This window comes from Hermetia illucens, chromosome 3 (assembly GCF_905115235.1).
Source record: "Hermetia illucens chromosome 3, iHerIll2.2.curated.20191125, whole genome shotgun sequence".
Taxonomy (NCBI): domain Eukaryota; kingdom Metazoa; phylum Arthropoda; class Insecta; order Diptera; family Stratiomyidae; genus Hermetia; species Hermetia illucens.
In genome coordinates, this window is record NC_051851.1 from 41,770,848 (window position 1) to 41,787,533 (window position 16,686).

A 16,686-nucleotide genomic window follows, 5' to 3' on the forward strand; every position below is an offset into this window, starting at 1 on the left:
TAGATTATCCTTTACAGGTTTCCACCTCGGCCACACATATAGGAGTCGGAGACGTAGCTAGTGAAGCTAGTGAAAGGAACGAGACTCTCCATTAACATTTTCGAGATCCTTTTGCAGAATCCTGATGAAATTTTTCGGGTATGAGAGGGGAAGGATGTGTGTCGGCTTTGGTCCAGCCGTCAGATGGTATCAAGTCTGCAAGCTTGTTCGTTTTAGGTTCATTCAGTAGAGCTTCGGCCGCTGACGATTTAAGGTGTGTCACAAGGACAAACCGAGACGTGTCCAGACTCTGCTTGTATTTGGTGGCCCATTCATAAAATTAGGGAGGTGACGACTGAGCCGATATAACTTAAGAAGGTTTGCAAATTGAGATTTTCGTGGGTGTCGGGAATTTTTATCGCAGTATCATCTGTGGGCCTATTTAGGATGAAAACCGAACCGGAGTAGTGCGTATTTTTGTATCAAAAGTGGTTAGAGCATCGTTGGTGGCACACTAAATTTTTTTTGGCATGCACTTAAATTTAACTCATGAGCGACTTTAAGCACCGCTTCCTTAACAGAATTTCGCCTCAAGTCCGGTAAATTTTATCTCGGGGTTTATAATTGCGGTCGTAGTGAACATTGTGCTTATCTCGGTCTGTCGTATATTCATATATAAGCTGAGTTTCTTATTTTGGTTACCTCCTAAGTGAATCAATTGACTTTCGCAATCAAAATGTTTTCCATGTGCTCGAAGCCCAGACCAAGAACACCTCCTCATATTGTCCAGCACTCCCAGCTCGGTAAGTTCAATGTTAGTAATTGATGTACATACCATAGCTGCCCCGTTCCTGGCGGTCTTGATATGAAAACGCGGCTCTTATAATAGGGTGTACATGTGCCCTAAAAGTACGAGGCGATTATTCGCTAAGAATAGCAAATCAAACATTTTTGTTGTGCAGGCGATATATTGCTTACCAGGGATTGCTCAAGACAGACGTTCTCTTATTAAGTCGTTAATTATATTAGGACCATTTGGCTGTAAGATGGCTATTATTGTTACGCTTATTGGTGGGGGTTGAAGGAAGCTATAATTGTAATTTAGGATTGTAGTAGTGATTTATCGTACAATTTCTTTTTATTACTGAAGTTAAAAAACTCCGAAGGAATTGAAGAAGTTAGCGATCCTTGGGGAATGTAAAAATATACCAGGCTCGGTTTTAGCTTGATATTCGGCGGGTCTGAGTCATTTTCTATCTGTTTAAAGATGTACCTTTGAATTGTGTCTGCTGGTAGGATTGACAAGATTAGGCGCAGGAATTTACAAGCGACAGAACGTTGTCTTTCAATTAGCCAGTTTATTAAAATCTTTTTGAGTTAAAACTATTCATCACATATACCATATATACCAGAAATACACTCTTCCTTCCTTTCCTTCTCACTCCTTTGCGGAAAATAGGATATCCACGCATTTTTCTCCTTTTTATGGTTATTTTTTTCTATTTCACTATCATCAAATTTGCTAGTTTGCAAATAATACGCCTATAGCAGTCAGACAAACACGAAGACGAACATAAACATCCATGACGACCGGGATTCGAACCTGGAGCATAGGGATCGGGGAGTTGACATTCGATCAAAGCGTAGTATTCATTTTCTTACGAATAAAGTGTATGCTAATAGTAGTTACTACGAGTTTTGTATCTTAGACGGATTTTAGCGAAAATTGGGTATACAATTTAACATTTTAAGATGCTTGGTCACGAAGGCACAGACGAACATTTATTTCCAAAATTTCGATTACCAAATGAACTTTAAATCATCTTCATCAACGGTGCAACAACCGGTATTCGATCTAGGTCTGCCTTAATAAGGAACTCCAGACATCCCGGTTTTGCGCCGAGGTCCACCAATTCGATATCCCTAAAAGCTGTCTGGCGTCCTGACCTACGCCATCGCTTCATCTTAGGCAGGGTCTGCCTCGTCTTCTTTTTCTACCATTGATACTGCCCTTATAGACTTTCGGGTCTGGATCATCCTCTTCCATACGAATTAAGTGACCCGCCCACCGTGACCTATTTAACCGAATTTTTTCCACAACTTGACGGTCATGATATCGCTCATTGATTTCGTCGTTATGTAGGCTACGGAATCGTGCATCCTCATGTAGGGGGCCAAAAATTCTTCGCAGGATTCTTCTCTCGAACGCGGCCAAGAGTCCGCAATTCTTCTTGCTAAGAACTCAACTTACAAGTTTTCTTACGAGAACAAGAGGATCATTCGTACATCCCTTGAGAAGCTATGAAATTACCAACCATGAACTTATTTTCAGTATTTGGAACACATCTAAGCACTCTCAGTTTCAATCTAGATGTCTCGTCTTTCAATATTCCATCTTCAATTAGGTTTTGTATTATATACTTGTTACTACCTTGGGACTGTTACTTGTACCCTACACAAAATCTCTGTACAGAAAATTTATAGGGAGAACGAATTAGAACTAAGAAGTTATCAAAGTCTGGAAGACAGGGAATGTTAGTTTTGTGCATAGCATCGGATGGAAGCAAAAAAATAGGGTAAAAAAGAAGGGAAAGGATTACTGCGCTCATTTAATTATTATAATGTACTTATTAACCGAAGTACTTCAATCAAGCCTACTGACGATTATTTTAATATGTTCTAGTGTTTCAACTTGACATCTGGTCTTAAGTATTCTCCCAGGTTCTTCAACTTACTTTGAACAATTGTCGAACACTCTCCCAGAAAAGGTATGGAGGTTTTATCACAGACCGCATACAATCTTCAGACGGTGTCCGGGAGACAAGTTAGACATGTAAGATTGCAAAATGACCAGTGAAGGGTGAAATGACCAGTGAGGATGCCCATTGTGATTCTAGCGTTGTTCCCGGTCAAATCTAAAATACTGCTATTAGTAAACACAGGTTCGTATTATCTAAGGAGTAGCCTGGACTGCTACATTCTAGTTCACCGAGTATAGTTCCTTCAATCGTCTTTTTTCATTCCTTAACGTCAAAGGCATGAACCTTTTTCCGATTTCACAAAAGAGTTCTGATACGTATAAGGGCATTCCAGTCCTTCTCCCGGCCAGCTTATCCGCCGCCTCACTCCCTTCTAACCACATATAGCCTGTAACCCAGAATATCCCAACCTTATTGCGCGAGACGAGCGTATTTCGTCTATTAAGGCATCCCTGTACCACTCTAGAGTTCCCGTGGTTGGACCCAAGTACCTCAATCGCCATCAGAATCACAACTATCTCTACTTGCTTTGGAGATCGAAGGAGGCACACCTATCCATGGCGTGTATTTCCGTCTGAAATACAATAATGTACCCACCCATTGATTGAAAGCACGATTTCCTTAGACTAGTGATACCTACGCCCGCTTCCTCTGTTGTAAAGGGCTCTTTAGTGTACCTGGTAGTTAGATCTGGCTTAGGCTGCCACAATCTTCTCATCGAAATGAAACTTTATTTGCATGCTATGCTTTAGTATCAGTAATTCCACCTAGAAAGAATGTCAATCTTCTTTAGATTTCGACAGTTCCCGCCTGAAGATTTCCACCCTTACCTGCATTTATGATATACGTAAAGGTGCCTGTTCACCACATCAAACCCAGAAAGACACAAGCCAGTCTTTGCTGAATTTGGTCCTGTCTGCTCATTGCTATCTATATCCAGTGCAGTATTTTAGGGACGCATTTCCATTTCATCCCCGTTATGAACCTGCAAAAATAAACTCAGTCCTTCATGTTTCTCATATGCGATCTCTAAAGCAATCTCTTGCATAATGTAATTTCCAAGTATTCGACCTCTGTTTTTCTTTTAATTTCCATGCCAGGTAGTTTAATGTCTCTTAACTGATCAAGCTGCGCCTCATAGTGAATGCTTTGGAGTGGTTATGTTGATACGCAAATTGGTTTAAAAGATTTAAGATGAAAACGGATCTTTTTATCACCATTTTTACCTCTCCATATGCCTTTGGAATATACCCCAACAGTACACTGCCGCTCACCAGCTACGCTATCCCTGATTTCAGGGGTTTAAAAATTCCTGCTGCCCATCTCACTTTAGCTCCTGAGCATAACACTTTTGATAGTTTCCAATTTTCTTCTTTCTTCCTCTGCCTTTTTTTTTTGGGGCGTGTTAGGCAGAATGTTGCTGTCTTTTGTTGTGAACTAGGACTCCGAGGAATGAGCCCCGGGAAGCAGATGTACTCTGCCATCCGCATTCTTAGTAAATGTCTCATCTTCCTTCAGACAGACAACCGCTACAGCCTTTTATGGTCTAGATGAGGCTTGTTCAATCTCATTTTGTTCCTCAGCTAGTCCCCGGTTTGTTTCGGTCGGTTGAAGAGCTTTCGGACCTCTATTTTTATTCTGGCTAGGTTTCTGCTGCACCAAGCTACATTCCTATGACAATCCTACCCGGACAGCTAGCCTCATATGCGCCAATGATGACTTTGTTCAGGTCTTTGACCACAGTCGTCAGTCGCATTTTGTTTCCAATATCTCAGCTCAACTTTTGATGAGCCATCTTATTATCCAGATGCCTTATACATGGACGTAGCAATCTGCTCAGCTGAGATCTCTTACTTCAGAATTGCCCTCAATGTCAAACTTTATTATTCTGTGATCCGATATAGAAAGTTCATCCGACACACTCGAACTCGCGAGCAATCCATTTATAGAAGGGTAAAGTTGTCAGGCGCCGGTCCTGAATGTTGTTTTGCCCGCATTACATACTTTTCGCCTATTGCAGAGAATAATTCAAGAAGGCATTCACCTGTTGGATCGGTATCACTCATTATACGCGATGTCAAGGCGGCCCAGGAGACCTTCCTCCCGAAGGAATTTATTTGTTTAGCGAGGATCCGGATGTCGTCTCCAGAGAGGTGGCCTAATTTTAATTTAGATTTGAGAATGGTTGTACACGAATTCCCGGTAAACATAAGGTTCTTAAGCCCCCGTTATTAATATTTCCCTTGCAATAGCTGACAGCCTTCCATGGTAGGGCTTGGAACTGTCCTCCAATATCGGACTATCGTCCCCCTGCTCCTCCCTGTGTTTCGCTGTCCACCACCTTAAGCACAAGAATATGCCCGTCTAGACCTTCTCTACCGCCGGCCTACTTCTCTGCTTGAACCTGCCTATTCGGGCTCTGAAATCTTAAGGATTACTTTTGGAATGTGATTGTAAGGACATATCATCAGGATAAACCACGGACTAGATCCTATGCTCAAAACGAGGGGCTCTCAATGGATTCATTGCCTGCTCTGTACGGAGTATTGGCGGTGATGACTTTGACTATTATACTGGGTGGAGATCCCCCTACTTCTTTTAATTTTTGCCGCTTCAAGTTTTGCCAAGGTTTTGTAGAAAAATTATCCGCTTCACTGTTTGTGTTTAAATTAGGCCTTGGAGACGACCTTCTCGTACACTACTGGATCGTCAAATTTCACTCTCATTAATTGTTGATCACTCCTTCCTGTGTCTTTTTGCTTGCACTTGCAGATTCAATGAAGGTGTTGTGACTCTTAATTCGCTATTTGTGAATAAGAATTTATTACTTGATTTCTCACAAATTTGGGCAACCTTCAATAATTGAATGAAAATAATTTGATATAATTGATTGGTTGATCGACCAGAGCTAGAGCCTTTGAAGAAGAATTTCATAGCACTATTAGGAGCTATTTATATTTCATAGTATCATTCATCGTTAAATGGCTAGCTGGCTAGGCTGTCACCAAAAACAGGTTTACAAAACTGGTAAGGACTAATGACGTCATGAAGAGCATTAGAAAAAAGAAACACTCTACTATACCAAGTGTAACGTATCATTTGACTCTGCCCACTAAACGATGATGATGATGACACCGTAAATGGCCTTTCGGTCTTTCCCAAGAGCAACCATGTTATTTGGTTTTATTGACCATCCTAATGCCCGAAGCGCGGATTCTGTGGGGTAAACAATAAGTGAATACAGTATCTCCATAGTTGGTCCGGTTCTTCATCAAGTAGTAGAGATATCAGCACTGCCTTAATTTTAAAACAAAATAATTAAAGTCAATCAAATTAAATCAGATGTTAAAACTTGTTCAGACCAATCTTGGCAAGTGAGTTTTCATCAGCGCAAATTACATGTCCATACCATCGAGTAGATCCCCTCAGTTTGGATGTGATAACGGTCCACTGGTTCAACGTCATCGTCCCCATTACCGCAAACCGCCGCTCATTGCCATTCACAGTCGATAATCACTATGTAGCTACCGCGATGAACCTATTGTGTAGATTGCAAAGAACGCCAGTTGTGGAACCCAGTTACGCTGATGCGTGCAGAATTCCATAATACAGTTGACCATTGGCTGATATTGATTGATTCAAAATATAATATTTAAATTCGTCAGTTGTGGGTATCTCACTGCCACTGACAGTGGTAGGGCCTGTTTTACTGGGATCAGGGATAAACAATTTTGTTTTACTCAAATTCAGTCTGAAACTTATTGCATGCACTTTTGGACAAATTGTTCGGGATCAGCTTTGCTGTGAGACACTAGCGAACATCATCTCGATAGAGCAGTGTGTAGGATGCTGTAGGTTGGATGTCCCGTATAACAATGCCCATAGCAAAAACAAATAGGAGTGGCGTGAGGACGCTTTCGGAGTGAACACCGATAGAGTTATGAAACAGTTTTGACATAATTCGCACACTTTATAACTTTACTCATCGGATCGTGGTGGAGTAATTTAATAACTTAACTTCATGGTGTGATCGGACGGTAATTTGAACATTCAGCTGGATTGCCTTTCCTTTTCAATATTAGAACGGCGATGCTTTCTTACCAGTCAGATCGGGTTCTACCCTCCTCAATAATGTGATTGAGAAACTCCCTGAGCCCAGCTGCAGTTGCAATGCCATTAGATCCTTTTGCTTTTCCCGATTTTATTCGTTTGATTGATTTTTCAACTTTTGTGGCGCCCACAGTTATGCTGCCCGAGTGGTTTAACCCGCCGTTTAATCCTAGCTCTACGGGCTTCGTTAGACAGGGATTAGTTTTATGACCACAATCAGAACTCTGCTGTGACAAACAATAATGGTACTGAGTACATAGTTCAGCATTCATACTGGCGGATGCAAGGTGTGCCTGAATCTCTACCGAACTAAGGAGTACGGCACCCGATTGTAAACGAAACTCCACGTTTGAGGCCGAAGGTCTCTTTCTACATTTGTGCGTAACCATAATCCCCGTGACATGTCAATGAAATTCTCTTGAGACATGGAAATTCAGAGGGCTATCCCAGTTCTCGTGGTACTAGGAAACCTCTGGTAAGATTTCGCGGCGGAAGGCACTTCATATGAGTTGCCGACTCCGGTCCGATGGCCCTGATTGAGCTTTGGAGCATTCGCCTACTGTATCACGACCTGAAACTGAAAGTGAGTATAGCGTTTCCCAGCGCCACCAGAGGCGGAGCTTCTCCTCGGCCACTTGGTTTAGATGTGGCTCACAGGGTTGTTGCATCATCCTCACCGCCACCTCAGAGCAACACGTGTGTAGCGCGGACAGATGGAATTGTTTCAAAGTGCAGTGCTTGTGGAAGCGGAAAATGAGAAAACTCTTCCGTCGAAATCTTTCCGTACTGTTCCCGCCAACAGTCCGTTTCGACTCGTCGATCGCTAAGCAAAGTCCCGCCCTTGTCAGCCACGCAGCAAAAGTGTTCGATATCCTATGTGCGACCAAACAGCTCCTCCCCATCTTGCATCCACGCCGATGTGAATGCTTCTCTTCTTTCGCATATGTAGAATAAAACTCTTAAATCTGGTATTCACATCACAGATAACGAATGCAATGTCACCTTTAGAAAGTCGTATCGAGTTGCTCTTTCTACCCTGAATCGAAAGTCTCCGTCATTGCGTAACACTGAACAATTGGAATGTTCCTCGCCCTGACCTGGAATCGGGCAGTTAATATTCTGTATAATCCACGCACGGTTGTTGTCAGCCAACAGCGCCTATTTCAGCTTACAAAAACTGTTCCGCTCGAAAAGTCTCACCATAGGGCAGCTCCTACTGTACAAGACTATGATCTTGCCAGTCCTCATGAATTCCTCGGAAACTTGGGTTCTTAGCAAGAAAAATTGCGAACTCTTGGCCGCGTTCGAGAGAAGAATCCTCCTAAGAATTTTTGGCCCCCTACATGAGGATGGACGACTCCGTAGCCTACACAATGACGAAATCTATGAGCGATACCATGACCGTCCGATTGTGGGCAAAATCCGGCTCAATAGGTTGCGGTGGGCGGGTCGCTATCAATGCGTCTTCAGATTCACGCTTATTTTCGGTAAGCGTACTAGGGTGTAATAGGACAGGACTGCAGAAAGGGAAGAAATGCTCTTGATAGTCCCACCATCTTACCCTGCTTAACCTCAGACTATATCCCTGAAATTCTTCATGAAGTTTGAGTAAGCAAACATTCTGGGGAGCCTTGATGCCATTCACAAGTAACATCCGTACATATCATAGGCCAATAATTACCAGTTTTCGAAAGCAATCTGTTTCCAAGACGTAAAGAAGATTCTAGAATTGCAGTCGCTTTTTACAACAAGCAGGGAATAATCAATTTTAAAATCTCATCTCTCATCTCCGTCACAGGGTAGTATTTATCTCAGTGTCCCTTTTGCCTAACACCAAAAATTTATTTACATTTGCACAGTTCCAAATTTTATTTTAATTCCCCAAACAGTGATAAGGTACATTCACCTCAATTGCTGTACCTACGTAATTTTGGAACGTTGATGTGTTTTCATAACGCAACGTTCCAACATAGTTTCTGAACGGGGCATGAGGTGTTGCTCAACTGCGAAGTTCAAGGTCAAGTTTAGCGGGACCGGCTGATCTAGGAGACAGCTGATGAGCGGAAGATGGCATGAGGAATCGATTTTGCGGAAAAAGAAGAGATGTTGTTTTGTCTTTCTGAATTTTGGTCGGAATGCAGTTTTTGGACGAGGAAGAAGTTTCATCCTGCCAAGTTTTTTTACTATTTCAAGTTTTCGTGTAAAATTTCATTATTTTTCCGTCAATTATTACATTAAAGACACATTAAACAGCGTTATCATCACATGGATCTTTGTGAAAACTAGTTTACTAATCTGGGGTTCTAATCGCAACGTGTGCAGTTCTTATATTTTTCGTTTTTCATTTGAGTTCGGTTTCGTCTTAAGGAAGTGAATCGAAGTGAATTGAATTGAAATTCGTGCAATGCGGGCAAATGTTATTATCGGCGTTGGCGAATTGTATGTATAATAACAGCTCACGAAATTATTAATAACTCCCTCTGAATCGCATGGAATTGAGTGATACCAATGACTGAATTTTAATCAATGCCTCATTACGAAGGGTTGCAAATCTAAGTACAAGTTGATAAGGATGTATTAGACCTTGAGAAGGTGCAAGCGCACCGTTACTATTAGAAAGATTTGAATTTCGGTGCTTCGACTGCGTGTTCTTCCGGAATTTCAAGATATTTTTTTCGTTATAAAAACACCTTTCCTTTTTAGGAATACCATCGACGTGTGTCCGGATAGCTGAGTGGTTAGAGCGCAAGGCTGTCGTACGGAAGGTCGCGGTTAAAATCTCACTGGTGGCAGTGGAATTTGTATCGTGATTTGACGTCGGATACCAGTCGACTCAGCTGTGAATGAGTACCTGAGTCAAATCAGGGTAATAATCTCGGGCGAGCACAATGCTGACCACATTGCCTCCTAGTGTACCGTTAAGGTCTTGAATGAAGTGCTCTAACACACTTCAAGGCCCTGATCCAACATGGATTGTTGCGCCAACGATTATTATTATTATTATCGATGATCACGCAGGGATCTGAGGTCTGAGAGTTCGCTTCAAGTTCTATTTTTTAATAATTTTATTTTCATTTCCGAGTTGTCACAATCTCGGCAGATGCCGGATTCTACCTTATACTAGCACTAAGTGCCAAGCATAGGTTAATGGGAGAATCCATCGAGAATTCCCAGCGACATCGAGCACGTATGCAGAATAGTATATTTCTGCATGTTTTGAGCCGGACTGTGTGTGAGTCCCAGGACATCAAGGCAAGCCATGAGGGATTTAGGTACAATATGAGAAGTCAAATTTCGTTCAATAAATGCAAATCGAAAGATGGCTGCCAAAGACAATTCACGCGTTTACCTTGCATTGCCTTCACCTTCCATTCATCGATCCGCTCTTGGTCCACTTCACCCCACTCAGAGAATTGAAATATCGATCCTTCAAGTTAAGTGGAGTCAGCCCAAACCCTGGCTTACAAGCAGCTGCATGGAAGGGACTCCTCTGTTATTTGTTGTAAAAATAAGCGCGCAATAAGTCGACTTGGCGATGACATTGTACCGCCACTGCTATGCCTCTGTTCCCTATGTCACGATGGCAGTTTCATCCGTTCCACGCTAGAGTTTGTAAGATGCATCCGGAATTTGGACATGCATTTTGAATGTAGCAACGACAACGGAATAAGGATTTGAGCATTTTCTAATGAAATGTGTGCTCCCTGTTCAGACCGAATGCAGCTGAGCAGCTAGCCAATAGTCTGTCCCAATATAAGGCTGATTTAACAGCGTTGCAACATATGCGCTGGATAGAGACCGGTTTCCTAGAAAGAGCCATTACATGTATAGTTTTATAGCGGTCATCCAATAAACCATGTGCTAGTCACCCAAAAATGAAACCTGCTGTTATTGGCTTTGAAAATATAAGCGAGAGGTTATGCACTCGGTGCTTGCGAGGCAATTTAGAAATAGAAGCAGCATAACCGTTCACGCTTCTACAGAGGAGACCTCAGAGTCGAAGAAGGACACCTTCTACGCGGCAGTCGAGCGGACCCTTGAAGCCTGTCCCAAGTACGAGAACAAATATCATTCTTGGAGATTTTAACAACCAAGTAGGGACGAAGCCCATATTTACGTGATACGTCAGCTCCCATAGCTTCCATAAGGACACCAATAATAATCAACTACGGATTATTCAGTTAGCAGTATCGCACGAAATGGTTGATGGAAGTACCTGGTTTGCACGGAAAGCGTTCCACAAACATACGTGGGCCTTTCCAGACGGGACCACTTCGAACCAAATTGACCATGTACTGATTGAACGCCCCCAACTCTCAGCCTTAGTGAGTGTCAGACCATATAGGGAGGACAATATAGACTCGAATCATTATCTCGTTGGCATAGTATTCCCGACTGTAATTACAACACCGCCTACAATCCCCTCTGACAATCAGATGAGAGGGAATACTTAAGCCATTCAAAACACTGCCCTCCGTAATAATATCTTATAAGGGGGAAATGGATGCCGCAATAATCGCAGTCAACACAGATCCAGGAGATTAAGCATCATCAAATGATCTTCACAACCACCAGAAGGGCGTCATCATTGATACGACCACAAAGATACTTGGAAAGAGCCGCAAGAAAGGTCGGAACGGCTGGTTCGACGATGAATGTAAGACTTATCACGAACTCCGTCGAGCAGAGAAGAGACGACAGGCAGAGAAAGGAAGTCTGGAAGAACCAACAAGTCTGTGAACTCGAAAAAGGGAGCAACCGCACAAAGGGCGGAGGTTTCACCAAAATGTTTGTAGGACGAAGCTTCAGACATGTCGATGCTCATCCTACCGAGTCAAAGAGGGAAATCCGATTTCCGACAGACTGGTCATATGGGAGCGATGGGTTAACTACTTTGATGAACGCCTCAACAAACAAAATATCGGTGAGTTAGAGGTCCCGTCAACTGAAGACGACGAACAAACGCTATCACCACTAAGTATAGAAGAAATAGCCGAGGCAATCCATCTGCTTAAAAATCATAAGTCGCCAGGAGCCGATGGAATTACAGCCGGATTGGTTGAATAGGGAGGCGACCAATTACACCAACTGATGCTCAAGGCGTGAGATAGCAAAACACTCCCTGACGGCAACGACGCATTATCTGCCCCATACAAAAACAAGGGGATACCACGCAGTGTAGCAATTATAGAGGTCTCACGATGTTTAACAACATCTGTAAGATATTCTCGACTATCTTACTAGGCTGGACAGCCCGCAACCGCCCAGAACAAGGAGATCCCCTATCATCCGTCCTCTTCAACCTGGCCCTGGTAAAAGTGGTTCGCGATGCCGATGTAAATGCGAGAGGCACCATCCTCTTCAAGTCCACCCAACTACCGGCCTATGCTGACGATTTCGACATCATGGGAAGAACAACCCAAGATGTACAGTCTACCTTCATCCAGATCGAGCAGGCGCGCGATCGATCTTGGGCTGCACATTAATGAAGGCAAGACGAACTACATGGTGGATGCGTCAGTGCCAAAACCAAAAGAACGAACAACATCGAATCGCACTGGTCAAACGAAATCAATGAAGATAGGAGACTGCAACTTGGAGACAGTTGAAAATTTCTCCTATCTAGGGTCGAAAATCACAACCGATAACAGCTATGACGATGAAATCCGCGCACGGTTGTTGGTTGCCAACAGAGCCTATTTCAGCTTACAAAAACTGTTCCGCTCGAAACGTCTCACCATAGGGTCAAAGCTCTTACTGTACAAGACAATGATCTTGCCAGCCCTTATGTATTCCTTGGAAACCTGGATTCTCAGCAAAAAAAAAAATTGCAAACTCTTGGCCGCTTTTGAGAGAAGATTCCTCCGAAGAATATTTGACCCCCTACATGAGGAAGGATGATTCCGTAGCCTACATAACGACAAAACCTTTGAGCAAATCCGCGGCCGTCTGGTTGTGGATAAAATGCGACTCAACAGGCTGCGGTGGGCGGATCATCCTAATCCATATGGATGAGGATGATCCAGCCCGGAAAGTCTATAAGGGTAATATCTTTAATAGAAAAAGAAAATGAGGCAGACCCTGCCTGAGATGGAACGATGGCGTAGGTCAGGGTGCCAGCATTTAGATGCGATTCAGTTCCAGTTTTTCACGTCGCAGGAATTCAGAGAGGAGAGCATCCTTCACGAAATCGGTTCCTTACAGAATTCCGAGGTAATTGTAGAAAACTGGGTCGGCCATAGCTTGGATGTGGAGGTCGCCAATGGTCGGTCCGGCATCCGGCTCGTGATGACCAGGCATGCGGTCAAACCGTCTTTTTTAAGGTGTTGTTTATTAAAATCGGTTCAATGTTCGTCCGTCTGTCTACCACACGCACTTTTCTCAGAAACGGTTACACCGATTGACCCGAAATTTGGTGAAAAGGTGGAAACTACGAACGCCCAGATATGTAATGAGTAAGGTTTTTCAATGTTGATATTAATGGGGCGGGGGGCGGTAATTTTGATTTAATGATACGAGAGGTATCGAAGCGCTCAAAGGACCCCCCCCCCCCCGCTCATTCCCAAGCCTGGCTAGCACATAGGCGAACAAGCACTTATTTGACGGAGCGTTTCGATTGAGCTTCAGTATTTGCGGGCCCACTTTCACGGTCCATTTAACCGATTTCTTTTTGGTTTTGGGTTAGCTCGTCCCTCTAGGTCGTATCCGGCCACTCATGATGGTCATTTCACCATCGCAATACAGTTTAGTCTTTACACCTTAGTCCGAGACTCCTTGTTTTTCATTGAGTTGCCAGAAAATAACAAACCAAGTATGCTTAAGGGGAGAAGTGCTCATCAGAGTTCCTCTATGTATCTTGCTTCACTTAACTCGGGAATGTCCAAGCAACCTGCATCGATGAACTGATTGTGGAAGAAAACGTAGATGACCAAATGTGCGAAAATCTGATTGATTTGATTTGAGTTAAAAGGTAGCAGGTCACATTTTTTCAGAAAGAAACAGCATCAATTTTTGTGGAGATTATATTTCCTTGTAAAATTCTTCCATGGCTTTGTCTCTATGTAGGTATCCAAACGATGTTTACGTCAAAAGCTTATTGCAACAAAGACTTCATCCATGCTTCACATGGAAGGGTAGTTGTTTCACCTCATCCAACATTTTGGAATTACCTCACAGCCACAATAGACCACAACATTCGGAAAGAAGAGCGTGTCAATCCAATAATAACAAATAGTATTCCATGTTATGTTTCCAAAGAGTTCAGAAACGCTCAGATTTCAAGCTTTCGCGTATATTATTTAACTAAATTGCATTAAGCCCGAACTGCTTTACATAAATGCACACTCATTTTTTATTAACGCGACGCGAAGTTCCACTCACTCCTTGTGCAGAAATGTAGATAAATTTTAATATCAAAGTTGAATTTGGTTTTCATTACGCCGTTGATTTTACATCAAAACTTAACAGTGTTTCTCCAGGAAAGATTATTGGATTTCCCAAGTTTGCATGAAATTTCAGATATTAAATTATCATATTCCCGTAGAGCGAGTAGATGAATGAGCGCAACTTCATTTTGTTGGAAACCCAATTTCTTTCATTTTTCGCAAGTCGCCGCCCTCATGAAGTTCATAGAAAAGGCGAATGGAATAAAGAAATTACTCCCTTATACTTTGAAATGTTTGGCATTAGCGGATTGACGAAATCAAGAGATAATTTGGTATCATTCTTGGATTTCGTTGCCATCGCAGAAGCTTCTTTTGCTGGTCTTCCACAGCGACAGGGATGCTCTCCGCTCCTAAGGACATTTGAGACGAAATGCAATCTTAAAGAAAGCAAAGAATTCAATCCAATTTCGAATCGAATTATCCACAAGATGAAACTCTCATCAATCGTATCATTTAGCTTAGAAACGTGTCTAGCCATCAATGAGATGGAGTAGAAATTGTATGCTGGGATATCCTTCCAAGTTCAATGTTCCCTCGAAATTGTATTTTTTCCCGGAAAATTCAAATTATGGCCCAGTTAATTTGGGGAAAGTTGAAAGCGGCAAAATACCTCCTCTTGGCATGTTTGCGTATACATTAATCTATAAATACTAATAAATTAGACCAAAAATTTTTCACATTTGTATTACGAAAAAAATTGAGAACTACACTTTTCGTCCTTTGACCCTGATCTCAAGACACAATTAGAAATTCAAAAGCGTGAGTCCGCCGAAATTGTTTAATGGGGGCTCACTCGAAAATCCAAACAATTGAGAAATAATGTCCACCTCACGTTCGAATTACCATTATGGATTACCGTCTGAGAGTATGATATCAGAATCTGTGGCAGTGTTTCCCGGATAATGGGTTCCCTGGGCATGTTCTTGTTTGGTTGAAATCCTCCATAAATCTCGAGTCTTCTAAAATTTTAATGAAGCAGAAAACTTACGGGAGTTCTCCACGAACCTGATAGCAAATGTGCAGAGAGTAACGAATGGAAAAAGAACAATATCCGAGGTTCGAAGTACACTGAATCGTCCATCTTCCATACCCTCGCATCCTTTCCGGGACCTTGCGCAGGTGTACCAGGACCCATGTCACACATTTTCCAATAATTAAATTCTTCAGCAATAAATTCACGAATCACATTTCAGGGCGTTGTTGTTGCCTTTGTTGTTGTCTTGCTTCAAGAAGAAGGAAGTGTTGAAAATATTATCAGAATTCAGATTCAGATACATATATACACATTTAAAGTACGTACTTGTATGTATAAAGATCCTTATGTGGGGAGTTGTCGAGTGCGATGTGTGCGGGAAACAACAATTTATTGTCAGTGGTTTTTCGCTTGAATTTTGTGTTGAACTTGAGGAAGTTAAAGCAGAGACTTCCTGGCACACAAGGTGTGTATGGATACATGTTCGTATACATATATATGCATGGGAAAAGTTTCGTAGTCAGGTAAGGAGATTATAGAAAGTTTATAGTTTCAGACAAGAGAAGACATAAGCGGTAACAATGCTTATGTGTCGCCAATTTCATAACTGCTGGATTTGTGGAATGTGTGGAGCAGTAAACCGAGCTTTGGCCCTCATATTCCCTCTGAATATATTTGGGAACCAATAAGCTTACATATTCAAAAGATAGAAATTTGTCTTGATGGCATGTACAATTCACGCTCGAGCGGGTTGACTCCTCCGCACAGGTACGTCAAAAATCCGAAGGGGGGTACACATTTCAGCAAAGTTTGATTTGAATCATATGGGATACCTGAATAACTTAGGAGTTTTGACTATTGGCCTACTAGTTCCTCCACTAAGAGTGGGACTGCACCAGAAGATCAAACATGCGGTTTGAATATAGCTTTTTACTGGGTTAATTAATATTCGCCACTGACATTGGAGACGAGACTGAACGTTCGTTGTGCCTGGGAGAAACACGAGGGTCTTTTGATGTCATCTTACTTTCAAAGTGCCATTTTACTTGAAAGCATGTCATCCATGTCCATGTTATTAATTCCTGCTATGGCTCTTCTCTGTCAAATTAGCTCTTGAAGTTGACAGCCACTATGATGTATGGTCCAGTAACAGAATCAATTAACAAATTGACAAAGGAAACCTTGGTTTTGTGGTTTCGGTTTCTGAATCGAATTGAGATTTCTCTGTAAGTCGCAGAAAGCGGCTAAAAAAAGAGAAATTGAAATGATCCAAACAAGTTATTCCCTTTCCACTGGTTGATGGTCCATTTTTCGTCGCCCGTAACAATACGATGGAGAAAAGACTTTCTTTTGTACTGTTGAAGCATCATTTCACACGTCACTTTTCGGTTCTCCATTTGTCTCTCGGTCAGTTCATGCG

The 16,686-nt window shown here is 42.3% G+C and overlaps 1 protein-coding gene across 2 annotated transcripts in view; it reads left to right on the forward strand.

Annotated features, from left to right (window-relative positions):
* Nucleotides 1-252: 252 nt before the first annotated feature.
* The window catches only part of LOC119653214, a 157,916-nt gene continuing 141,482 nt past the window's right edge, over nucleotides 253-16,686 (forward strand). For both annotated transcript variants that reach the window (XR_005249657.1, XM_038057784.1), the window contains exon 1: nucleotides 253-782. Coding sequence is in view for 1 of the 2 variants with exons in the window: in XM_038057784.1 (XP_037913712.1) it covers nucleotides 716-782 (67 nt within the window). In the remaining variant the exon portion in view is untranslated. The remainder of the gene's footprint in view (nucleotides 783-16,686) is intronic.